This window comes from Quercus suber, unplaced genomic scaffold, assembly GCF_002906115.3.
Source record: "Quercus suber isolate HL8 unplaced genomic scaffold, Cork oak 2.0 scaffold_715, whole genome shotgun sequence".
Lineage (NCBI taxonomy): Eukaryota > Viridiplantae > Streptophyta > Magnoliopsida > Fagales > Fagaceae > Quercus > Quercus suber.
In genome coordinates, this window is record NW_027070156.1 from 47,794 (window position 1) to 60,275 (window position 12,482).

Genomic DNA, 12,482 nt, shown 5'->3' on the forward strand with positions numbered 1-12,482 from the left:
CGGGTATTGGAATTTTTATAAAATTTCCTTCGTTCTTCCTAGGGTGGTCATCGATAGAACCCAAGCCATTCCTATCCAATCCTTTGGTGAGAAGGAGGATACTTTGATGTGGAAGTTTTCAGCTAATGGAGATTTCAATATGGCTTTAGCCTACCTCTTGGCAATTTTAAATCAGCCCAAACCTCCCACATTCAGGGGTGCGGATACATTGCCAAAAATAAGGCACTTTCTATGGTTGTGCAACCATGCTAGCATAACAACCAGGCAAGTGATTAAAAATAGGGGAATCAATTGCTCTATGCTATGCCCCTTATGCAGTGCGCAAGAGAAGTCTATCATACATACTCTCAGAGATTGCCCATTTGTGAGGAAATTTTGGTTGTGCATTGGAGTGTCTCAAGCTTTAACTGATTTTCTAAGTCTTGACCTGCTGGATTGGCTTAAAACAAATTGCTTGTGCAGCAGCCATATTCAAGCTAATGGTCTTTCCTGGTGTTCAATATTTCTGTTTGCTATTTGGTGGTAATGGAAGCATAGAAATAAAAGTTGTTTATGAAAATTGCCCAGCCAACCTAGAGCTATATCTCTCGTGTATCCAGGTTGTGAGAGAGTATTTTTATTGTGTGAGTAAAACTCAAAGAACTAGGCGCAATATAGCCATTCAAGTGCGCTGATTCAGACCACCCCGTGACTGGTTTAAATTAAAATTCTGATGGAGCTGCTCTTGGAAATCCGGGCAAGGCGGGTGGGGGCGGTCTAATCCGAGATCATCAAGGGAAATGGATCAAAGGATACATGAGGCATATCAGGTTTACTTTTAGTATCATAGCAGAATTTTGGGCGTTGAAGGACGGCTTGCTGCTTGCATCCCAGCTCGGCATCTCACAGCTTCTTGTTGAGTTGGATGCAAAAACTGTGGTCAATCTACTACACTCTTCCAGGCCTTACAATAACTCATTTACTTCTCGGCTTAATGATTGTAGGTTCCTCCTTCGCCAATTCTAGCAAGTTAGGATCAACCATGTCTTTCGGGAAGTGAATAGATGTGCAGATTTTCTTGCTAAAGGAGGTTGCACCCTTGATGGGGATTTTGTTATTTTAGACACTCCTGTATCGGAAGAATTATGTATTATTTTAGATTCTGATGCTTCTGGTTTGTACTCCGTAAGGCTTTTAGCTAGTATTTTGTCTTTTATGGCTAGTTAATGAAGTTGTTTTCCCCTTTTAACCAAAAGAAAAAAAAGAGTTTTTTGGAAAGAGGTGATTGCTGAAGCAACAGGGTACCCACATGTACAAGTCATGCTCACTTTCATGTCTAAAATAGTACTAACAAAAAATTTACCATGGAGACACTTTATGTAACTATCGCAGCAGTATTATCACTGTCACTTCAATGCAGCAAGAAACTTATTTTTATTTACTTTCTCTATCATAAGAATTTCCTCTTCAAGGAAGAAGATAGTTCCTACCAAACAAACTAATTGAAATAATAATTGGATTTAAGAATGGGTGCTATATTGACAGTTTCCTATTGAAGTTCAACACTTTATTTTTTTTAATCTTTTTTGGGTAAGGGGTTGGTTGTCAAGCTAGCAAGTAACCTCAAGAAGAGGAAATGTAAAGAAGCATTGGGAGGAATTAGAATGAAGAAAAACTTTAAATATTTTTTAAAGTAAGTGGATTTAAAAGCGAGAATATTTAAGAGTATTTACATAAGCAAATATATAATAAAAAAATATGTAAAATTTACGCAATTTAAGATAAAAATATCATCCTCAGTCAATATATAATTTTGTAAATTTACCAGTTTTTTATAATAATTAAGTAAATTCACACTAATACTATTTATTTTACATTTATTATTATTATTTTTTTTCATATCTCAAAGATGAAAGAAAGGAATAAATTACCGTTGTGTGTAAAGAAAGTAAAACAATTAAAAAAATTAATATTTTAATAAAGTGTATAGGTGTTTTAAAAATTGAGGATGTAAAATAATATAAATAGATTCTTATGCTGAAATAGACCAAAATTTGTGCAGGAGCTAAAATAAAATGCTCCAACACATCCTTAAAATCCCCTCTATATGGATCTGGAACGAAACATTTATCTGCTTTTGTGTATTGAAACAATCTTACAGTTACAACTGATACTACAATTATAAATTCATTTTTCTCCCTAAATCCATATATCGTACTGACAATTCCAATTGCCCGTTACGATATAAGAATCAAACCCCCACCCCCTCTCTGTAACAAAGAAAAATGTGGGGGGGAAAAAAAAAAGCAGATTAAAAAAAAAAACTAAAAATTAAAACAAGTATGGTACAACGAGAACAGATGACTCATACTAATTTTTTCACTCTAAAGAGCAGTATTTTTGCATCAGAAAATTAATAAAAGATTGATCTATATAAGCTTCTTCTTTCGAAAGTAGGTTTTCAAGTGCCACAACTGCAAAGCTGAAACCACAATGCAGACTCCAAGGGACATTATACTGAGCCATGCAACTTTAGAGTTGGTTGATTCACTGACTTGCCTCATCTCTGCTTCCCTGTGTGATTCCCCAAAAGAAAATGTTAAATGTTTGCATTAAGATCAATAGTTCAAGACCTCAAGTAATTAATTATTTATCATCTCTACAAGCTTCCTAATCTTTTACATTATGTTTTGTTTGAGACGGGGAAAACAAAAGAAGAGAAAAATCCAAAATCAGGAGCTAAAATAAAATGCTCCAACACATCCTTAAAATCCCCTCTATATGGATCTGGAACGAAACATTTATCTGCTTTTGTGTATTGAAACAATCTTACAGTTACAACTGATACTACAATTATAAATTCATTTTTCTCCCTAAATCCATATATCGTACTGACAATTCCAATTGCCCGTTACGATATAAGAATCAAACCCCCACCCCCTCTCTGTAACAAAGAAAAATGTGGGGGGGAAAAAAAAAAAGCAGATTAAAAAAAAAAACTAAAAATTAAAACAAGTATGGTACAACGAGAACAGATGACTCATACTAATTTTTTCACTCTAAAGAGCAGTATTTTTGCATCAGAAAATTAATAAAAGATTGATCTATATAAGCTTCTTCTTTCGAAAGTAGGTTTTCAAGTGCCACAACTGCAAAGCTGAAACCACAATGCAGACTCCAAGGGACATTATACTGAGCCATGCAACTTTAGAGTTGGTTGATTCACTGACTTGCCTCATCTCTGCTTCCCTGTGTGATTCCCCAAAAGAAAATGTTAAATGTTTGCATTAAGATCAATAGTTCAAGACCTCAAGTAATTAATTATTTATCATCTCTACAAGCTTCCTAATCTTTTACATTATGTTTTGTTTGAGACGGGGAAAACAAAAGAAGAGAAAAATCCAAAATTTTCATCTTTTCAAAAAAAGGTGAGGAATATGCCAGCATTTTCCTCTCTAGTAGAGTAGTAGTCCATCAATAACTTTGTTTTGGAGATAAAGTTAGGTTTTAGGAGGAAAAGATACTAATACTTCATTTTCTTTTGCTTATTTTCTCACCAATCTTTACTAACAAATTGCAAAATGAAAAATTGAGGCCAAAACAATGAAATGAGAAGACCGTCAAAACAAGGGATCTTGAAGCAGAATGTCAATAAATTCAACAGACAAAAAATATTGCCAGTAGCTAAAATATCACTTTGTCCTCTCATAAGCATGGGGTGGCAGGTGAGATTATGGGTTCAAGGCCCAATATATAGGTGTGTTAACTTACTAATAAATAAATAAAACCCGAGAGAGAGAGAGGAGGGAGGTACCTGTCCTTCAGGTAGTTGAGATTATCATGGATGGCTTGCACTGCTCCTTCTAGTTTTATCAGCTCAAGTTCAACACCCTGCATTTGACATGTGTCATAAGAAGAATAAGGGAAAGACAATTGTATAGAGTCTATAGACATCTAAATATATCATTTAAAAGCTTTCAAAGAAGTTACCTCTACTTTTTGTTTCTTTGCAACTGAATCCCAATCCCGAGCCGCTATTCCAGATCTCCAATCAAGGTTAAGGGTTGCACCTACACCTTCTTGATGTTCTCCATCAAGCCAGAAACAAGCCAAATAGCTGCCAGACTCGGTGGTTGTAAATGCAAATTGACCGTGGGTAACATTTTCAACGTGGTGAAGATTGTTACCATAAGGAGATGTCACCTGAAGAGAGCACCAAGGTGAAAAACTTATGCTTGGCACTACCCGAACTTGTCAAAAATGGAGAAGAGAGTATAATAAATAAACTTCTAGTATTATTGATGTGTATAAGTTACATAACTAAGCACTCTTGACTCTTATATATACAAGAGGTAGCCTAAGAAAATATGACAAACCAAGAAAACATCACTAACAATCTAACTAATTCCAACTAATTACAAAGTCACATGTGAAAATACAAAAGCATATGTGGAAAATATGGAAAGTGTGTGAAGAAATTACAATCTACAAAATACAATTGCTAATCTAAAATACAATTTCTAATGGAACTTCATGGTATGTATTTAAAATTCATATTTGGACTTTGGACATTCACATAGGATGAGAGACAGCTAGTGTTATTCCTCAAACATCAAGCATCAATAATCCTGGGGAAAGTTTGACTTGTTCTCTGTTTGTTTTCACAGCAGTGTTCAAAGGTCTAATAGCTTTAGAAGGAAAACTGATTATTCTCTTATATATGTTCCACAGTAAACACAGAAATCATGCACTATTTGCAAGAAGGTATCGTACCAGTTTGAAGAGAACTCAATGCATTCAGATTTCAACAAGCAACAAATTAGAAGTGGGAAATGATATCCTTGCTTTGAATTATATCAAGAGTACCTAACAGAGGAGATTAAAATGGTATCCTTGAAGAGATGAGTTTGAAGAGACAAATTTCATGATTTCAGTAAACAAGCTCAGCGCTGGAACTTGTCTCTCCCAGATCCAAATAGGATATAGCTCCAAATACTTTTAAAATGATCCTAATTAATAAAATAGTTTATAAAATAGCATTATTAAGAAGAAAAAAAAAGGGCCATGTTAGATGAATCTTGAGGTGTTTCAAATTCCAACAGGAACTGAAGGTTGCTATCTGATAAAATCTGGTAATTCATGATGTTTTGGTGCTCGCTAAACATCATTCAGATGGCTTTTATTATTTTTTTAATAATTCAATGGTTACAACGAGGGAAAGGGGATTTGAACCCTGGATGTCTCCATTGGAAACATCAAGAGGTGCCAACTAGTTAAGCTACAAGGCTCCTGGCCATTCAAATGGCTTATATTTATAAGTAAAAATTAGGGTTTCACAAATAAAAGGCTACATTGTATCTCTGTTATGCCATAATCCCATAACTCAATTAACTTAAAACACAATCTAATATCAGATCAGATTATAGTCTTGCCCAGAAATTTCAAAACCAAACACTTAAATCTAATTACGATGTACAACCAAAAAAAAAAAAGAAAAAAGAAGAAGCCAAAAGACCCAAAACTAAGACAACAAATTGTCATGTCAAATTACAGCCAATTAGTGGTTCATTCATCTAAGGCTATCTATACACTCATTGTGGATACTACTTTGTTCTTGTATCTTCAATCATCAATGATTAGGCAATATCATTCATAACTGATCAAAACCCAATTATTTATTAGATGAATTTCGTTTGCAAATTCAATCACAACTTAAATTGATGGGTTTCTCGGTTGTGAATTGTGAATTATAGTCTTAATATTTTACGAAGTCAAAAATTGAAGGCATTTTTTTTTTTTAAAATAGAGAAAACTAAGATTATTTTCACAACACCAAATCTATATACACTGACACATACCTTGACAGAAATAGTGGGAGTACGGTATTGTTGAGGCGCTTCGTCTACAACGACATAGTAATCGGCCAAAACGACAACGTGGTTCTGGATTTCCTCGGATACACACTTGGTACCGGAGGTCGGAATTGTTAACCATATCGCTTCTGTTACAGGTACGAGATTTGCCGTTAAGAACAACACCACCACCAAGACCGAACACACGGCTCGGGCGCGTGAGGTCAAATTCTGGGCCATCAGGGAGAGAAGTGTACGACGCAGAAGCAGAGAGAGAACAGAGGAGGTTTTGGACACAAAACAAAAATGGGTTTTGAATTCTATTTCTCCGTTGCGTTTTTTTTTTATTTTTTTTGGGGGAAGAGGCTTTCTTTTTTTTTTGAGTGAGTTGTAATGAAACGAGGTATGATATTACACGCGCGGAGGGGGTTGCTGGGGGAACTGTGGGAGCGCGTGGATTGGTACGGTGCGAGTTGGTTTGAAGTGGAGGTGATGTTTTTCCATTGCCTTTGACGTGAGTAGAGTTTTACTTCTCCAATCATAGTTGAGCCTGGTTGTCCACGAAGGACAAAGCAGGAATGAGCTAAGCGCTTAGGTCACGCGCCTTCCTCTCTTTGCAATCTCACTTTCACAATGCATCAATATTGTTGGTTTCGCTTACGGGTCCAAAAAGTCTAGAGACGCGTACTTTTCACAGGTGTCCGTACCAGTTCATGTGGGTAACTAATGTAATTCAGCTGTTTAGGCTGCGTTTGTTTCGCCTTAAAACACTTTCAGGAAAACATTTTACATCCTTAAGTATATTTGGGAGCTACGAAAAATACGGTCAATGGAAAATTATTTACGTTTTGATTGGAAAATAAGCCACTTTGAGCGTAAATTCATTTACACTTTGATTTTACCTTCAATGAATTTCCGAAAAAGTGAAGGGAGTTATCCAGCTCAAGCACACACTTGAAGACAAAGAGAGAGCTAGAAGGGAAAGTGAAGAAGACAACCCAACCTTCACTGGTATTAGACCCACCCACCAATCTCGTCGCTGTCGCCTCCTTCAGACCCACCCACCGATCTTGCCACCATCAGACCCATGTCACCGATCTTGCCTCTACCGCCTCTAGATCAAACCCACCATGACTCTCGTTGACGAGCGACCCACCATGACCATGTCGCCTCTACCGCGTGCCGCCTCTAGATTGAATCCAGTTGCCTCTCTCAATTTTTTTGATATTATATATTTGTTTGGAAGCTAAAAAAATGTGAGCATCAAGTAGAAAATGTGTTTTCAATAGTATTTTCAAGAACAAAACTAAACACTAAAAAATATTTTTCAAAGTATTTTTTAAAATTCCACCAAACACCTAAAAATATTTTGTTTTCCTAAAAATATTTTCATATGAAAATATTTTACAATTGGAAAACATTTTACATTGAACCAAACGCAGCCGTAGTAACGCTGCTCTAATAATGTTGTTTGAGTTTTTTAAAAATATGTGCGGGTAAAAAAATGTGAAAATATGTGTAATGTTGTTTAAATATTAAAAACTATTATTTAAATACCAATAACAAATAGACCCTCAATTACACTATAACAAATATGCAAATTGTATTGAAATGTGTAACAAATATGTGTCTATAGGAGAATTTGGCCGAGTCTTGCAAACCACATTCATTTTGTACAAAATATGGTATATATTTTATTTTAAAAAAATTTATATTAGAAGTTTTGAGTCATGGATATCTCCATTGAAAACATCTATAAGTGTTGATTGAGTTACAAAGTTCTTGACATAAGAAATGTGAAACTTTGGAAAACCTAAAAGATTACTAATAATTTTACTATGATAAATTAGGTTTAATTACCACATTGGTCCTTAACAACCTTTTAAATATTTTAGTGTTGTTTTTACTTTTTTCCTGTATGTCAAAAGATTCTTAACAATAAGTGTTGGATGGAAAAATCTGATATAGCAAGTGGAAAAAGTAAAATAATGCATTTATGCTGACTAGATGCCAAGTGGCATTTATTAAAAAAAAATTTTAAAACCCAATTTGAGATCCTTAAACCCATTAATAGAAAATTGAAGAGGAGAGATTGAGCTCCTACCATTGATGAACCCATTACAACCATTGTCATTGGTGGCCTTGCTCACTTAAAGCATCTCTAGTAAATTCATCAAATTTTTGTACTGTTTGGAGAATGATCATTCTCCGTTGCGTTTTTTTTTTTTTTTTGGGGAAGAGGTTTTCTTTTTTTTGAGTGAGTTGTAATGAAACGAGGTATGATATTACACGCGCGGAGGGGGTTGCTGGGGGAACTGTGGGAGCGCGTGGATTGGTACGGTGCGAGTTGGTTTGAAGTGGAGGTGATGTTTTTTCATTGCCTTTGACGTGAGTAGAGTTTTACTTCTCCAATCATAGTTGAGCCTGGTTGTCCACGAAGGACAAAGCAGGAATGAGCTAAGCGCTTAGGTCACGCGCCTTCCTCACTTTGCAATCTCACTTTCACAATGCATCAATATTGTTGGTTTCGCTTACGGGTCCAAAAAGTCTAGAGACGCGTACTTTTCACAGGTGTCCGTACCAGTTCATGTGGGTAACTAATGTAATTCAGCTGTTTAGGCTGCGTTTGTTTCGCCTTAAAACACTTTCAGGAAAACATTTTACAACCTTAAGTATGTTTGGCAGCTACGAAAAATACGGTCAATGGAAAATTATTTATGTTTTGATTGGAAAATAAGCCACTTTGTGCGTAAATTCATTTACGCTTTGATTTTACCTTCAATGAATTTCCGAAAAAGTGAAGGGAGATAACCCAGCTCAAGCACACACTTGAAGACAAAGAGAGAGCTAGAAGGGAAAGTGAAGAAGACAACCCAACCTTCACCAGTATCAGACCCACCCACCAATCTCGTCGCTGTCGCCTCCTTCAGACCCACACACCGATCTTGCCACCATCAGACCCATGTCACCGATCTTGCCTCTGCCGCCTCTAGATCGAACCCACCATGACTCTCATTGACGAGCGACCCACCATGACCATGTCGCCTCTACCGCTTGCCGCCTCTAGATTGAACCCAGTTGCCTCTCTCAATTTTTTTGATATTATATATTTGTTTGGAAGCTAAAAAAATGTGAGCATCAAGTAGAAAATGTGTTTTCAATAGTATTTTCAAGAACAAAACTAAACACTAAAAAATATTTTTCAAAGTATTTTTTAAAATTCCACCAAACACCTAAAAATATTTTCATATGAAAATATTTTACAATTGGAAAACATTTTACATTGAACCAAATGCAGCCTTAGTAACGCTGCTCTAATAATGTTGTTTGAGTTTTTTAAAAATATGTGCGGGTAAAAAAATATGAAAATACGTATAATGTTGTTTAAATATTAAAAACTATTATTTAAATACCAATAACAAATAGACCCTCAATTACACTATAACAAATATGCAAATTGTATTGAAATGTGTAACAAAATGTGTCTATAGGAGAATTTGGCCGAGTCTTGCAAACCACATTCATTTTGTACAAAATATGGTATATATTTTATTTTAAAAAAATTTATATTAGAAGTTTTGAGTCATGGATATCTCCATTGAAAACATCTATAAGTGTTGATTGAGTTACAAAGTTCTTGACATAAGAAATGTGAAACTTTGGAAAACCTAAAAGATTACTAATAATTTTACTATGATAAATTAGGTTTAATTACCACATTGGTCCTTAACAACCTTTTAAATATTTTAGTGTTGTTTTTACTTTTTTCCTGTATGTCAAAAGATTCTTAACAATAAGTGTTGGATGGAAAAATCTGATATAGCAAGTGGAAAAAGTAAAATAATGCATTTATGCTGACTAGATGCCAAGTGGCATTTATTAAAAAAAAATTTTAAAACCCAATTTGAGATCCTTAAACCCATTAATAGAAAATTGAAGAGGAGAGATTGAGCTCCTACCATTGATGAACCCATTACAACCATTGTCATTGGTGGCCTTGCTCACTTAAAGCATCTCTAGTAAATTCATCAAATTTTTGTACTGTTTGGAGAATGATCAGTAACTTTTATCTTTTCTCTACCAACTTTTTCAAATATACTTTCCAACAGATTTTCTATCTCATTTAAATATTATTTCTTTATTCATTATTTATTCTTTTTTTAATAATTACACATTTTCCAACATTTTTTTATTCAACACCTGATTATTATAATAAAAAAAACATTTAAATAATGAACACTAGCCCATCAGATTTGATGAGCTACTATTCATGAGCCAAAAAAAATTTAGAGTTTAGAGAATTTATTAGAGACCATTTTTTTGGTCTCATTCTCAATTATAGAGAATATTTTGCCTTTAGCTATATCATTGGAGATGCTTTAATGCCACCACTAATTGTGGCTCGCACCTCCCTTACTATCTCTACCCACGGCTCTCCTACCTTTCTCTCTAACTCCCTTTGATTTCTCTCTCTAGAAGCTACTTGCTATTAAGCATAACACGTTGAATTTATAGTGATTCTCTCCCCTTCCTTTATATATTTGCTTCATGAGAACACTACAGCACTGTATGGCATTGCATCACCTCCCAATCCCAATTTTTATCTAATAGTAACAATTAACAACAAATTCTAAGTTCACACAAACCAATCCCCAATATTCAGTGAGCTCCACAGTAGAACAAGGACTTTTGTTCGTAATTGTAGTAAGTAGGTAGATCGTGGTGGAAATTGTGACCACATGAACTAATTTGAGACAAAATTACACAAAAAAATAAAATAATTTAGAGTGTGAACCACCAGGGTTTGTTGAATCAATTGTGGTTCTTCTGGAGTTAAATTAAAGATTATAAAGAGAAAGAGAGAGGGCGACAAGGCCACTAATGGCAATAGCAATAATGGATTCATGTGGACTGTGAGTGCCAATTGAGTTGTTTATCTACCCATATACAAATCTATTGATGGTACCATATGATTGTGTAATTTTTTTATTTTTTATTTTTTTGGATGAAGAAGATGCGGGTTGCTATTAAGATTGTTGTGGCAAAACCTCCTCGCCGTCAACTTCAAAGCACATAAGAGAATTTTTTTTTTTTTTTTTTTGGGGGGGGGGGGGGGGGGGGGAGAATGATAAAAAATTAGAAACCTTTTTTCTTTCTCCTTGAGGTAATTGTTAAACTAACTATATATTCATTGTAAATTTACCGGTAATAGGATTGTAACCCAGTTAACATGAAGGTAAATTGTAACTTTAGACTTTCTTATAACATTTTTAAAGCTAACTTTCTTATAAAAATTTATATTTTAAACAAATACTCCAAAGTTGGGGGAGCCAGAAACATAAATGCTGAAGAAAAAAATTTAAAGTTTTGGGATAACTCATATATGAGTTCATGCACTTAATTTAAAAAAAAAAAAAAAAAAATTGGGAGCATGCATGGCTCCTCTTGAGGCTCGTAGCATGACTTTGCCACCAAAAGAATAGATCCAAATTTTGAAACTTTAGGATGCAAGATTAAAATGATTTGGTGTCAATTGAAATTTAGTCTATATTTACATGTTCCCTCTCCTCTGACACACAAATGTACATAAACATATTGTATATTTATGTTATGTTCATTCATATGTGAGTTGAATTTTAATTTTGTTTCTTTAATCCATTAACACTTCAAAAATTTGTTTGGGTAGGCTGTAGAAAATTTTTATCAGGTCATTTTTTATATGAAATCTCTCTCTCTCTCTCACAGAATCCACAACAATCTAAATTATTATTGATCCGCTAATCTCCCAAATGTATCACTCGATTATAGAGCTATCCAATAAGTCTTGAAAAAAAAATACTTCCTACATTATCATTGTCTTACTTGGCGGTTTCAATAGTTCAAGTTGGTAGATGACATTCTTTCAAAAAAAATCTGTGCTTTTGCCATCTTCCCCTATGAAAAGAAAGAAACCATGTAAGACAATAAAGTAATGCCATGCATACTACCAATTAAGTCAATTGAATATTATAATAATAATAATAATTATTATTATTATTATTATTATTATTATTGTAAGGACCGGATTTGAGTCTTAAGCCCAAAGTTATGAGGATCTAGGCCCAAAGAGCCCAATACAATGAAATTGTAGAGAGTGAGTTGGAAAACTGGGCTTTAATGAGTTAGACAACAAATAAAGTGGATCCAGATGACAAGGAAATGAAGATAGACTGGTTTAATCTAAAGAAAATCGTACTCGGCACAATTCGAGGAGATCAGTTCTTATATATTTCTCTCAAGTTTGATTACAAAGTCCACTTTTGATTGGCACAGTGTTTCTCTCTTAATTTCTTAATCCCTTCACTTAGGGTATCTTTTCCATTTTATACTATCTTCCCTTTTCATCTCCACCTTCCACGTGTAGATCAGATTATTGGTGTTGATTCTTGTCCCATCAACACCTTCCTAAAATCTTTGGGTAGTAGCTATAAGGTTGAAAGTTACTGTTCAGGTATCACTTCCTCATTGATGTAGCCAAAGAGTTTGCTGCAGAGCATTTAATGCAGTAGTAGTAGCTTTCCCCTTTAGATATTTCATAGCTTTCCTATATCTTGTTCATTTTTGATACTTATCCTCATCAGTGGAATTGTCTGGAACATTCTTCTTAATGTC

At 34.5% G+C, this 12,482-nt stretch overlaps 1 protein-coding gene across 1 annotated transcript; it reads right to left on the bottom strand.

Annotated features, from left to right (window-relative positions):
* Positions 1-2,767: 2,767 nt before the first annotated feature.
* LOC112032548 (transmembrane emp24 domain-containing protein p24delta5) lies at positions 2,768-6,202 on the bottom strand. Its single transcript, XM_065766535.1, has 4 exons — positions 5,838-6,202; positions 3,970-4,182; positions 3,794-3,870; positions 2,768-3,228 (listed from the first exon to the last, which is right to left on the bottom strand). The coding sequence occupies exons 1-4, from the start codon at positions 6,069-6,071 to the stop codon at positions 3,084-3,086; spliced, it is 669 nt and encodes a 222-aa protein (XP_065622607.1). The 5' UTR covers positions 6,072-6,202; the 3' UTR covers positions 2,768-3,083.
* Between the last annotated feature and the right edge of the window lie 6,280 nt (positions 6,203-12,482).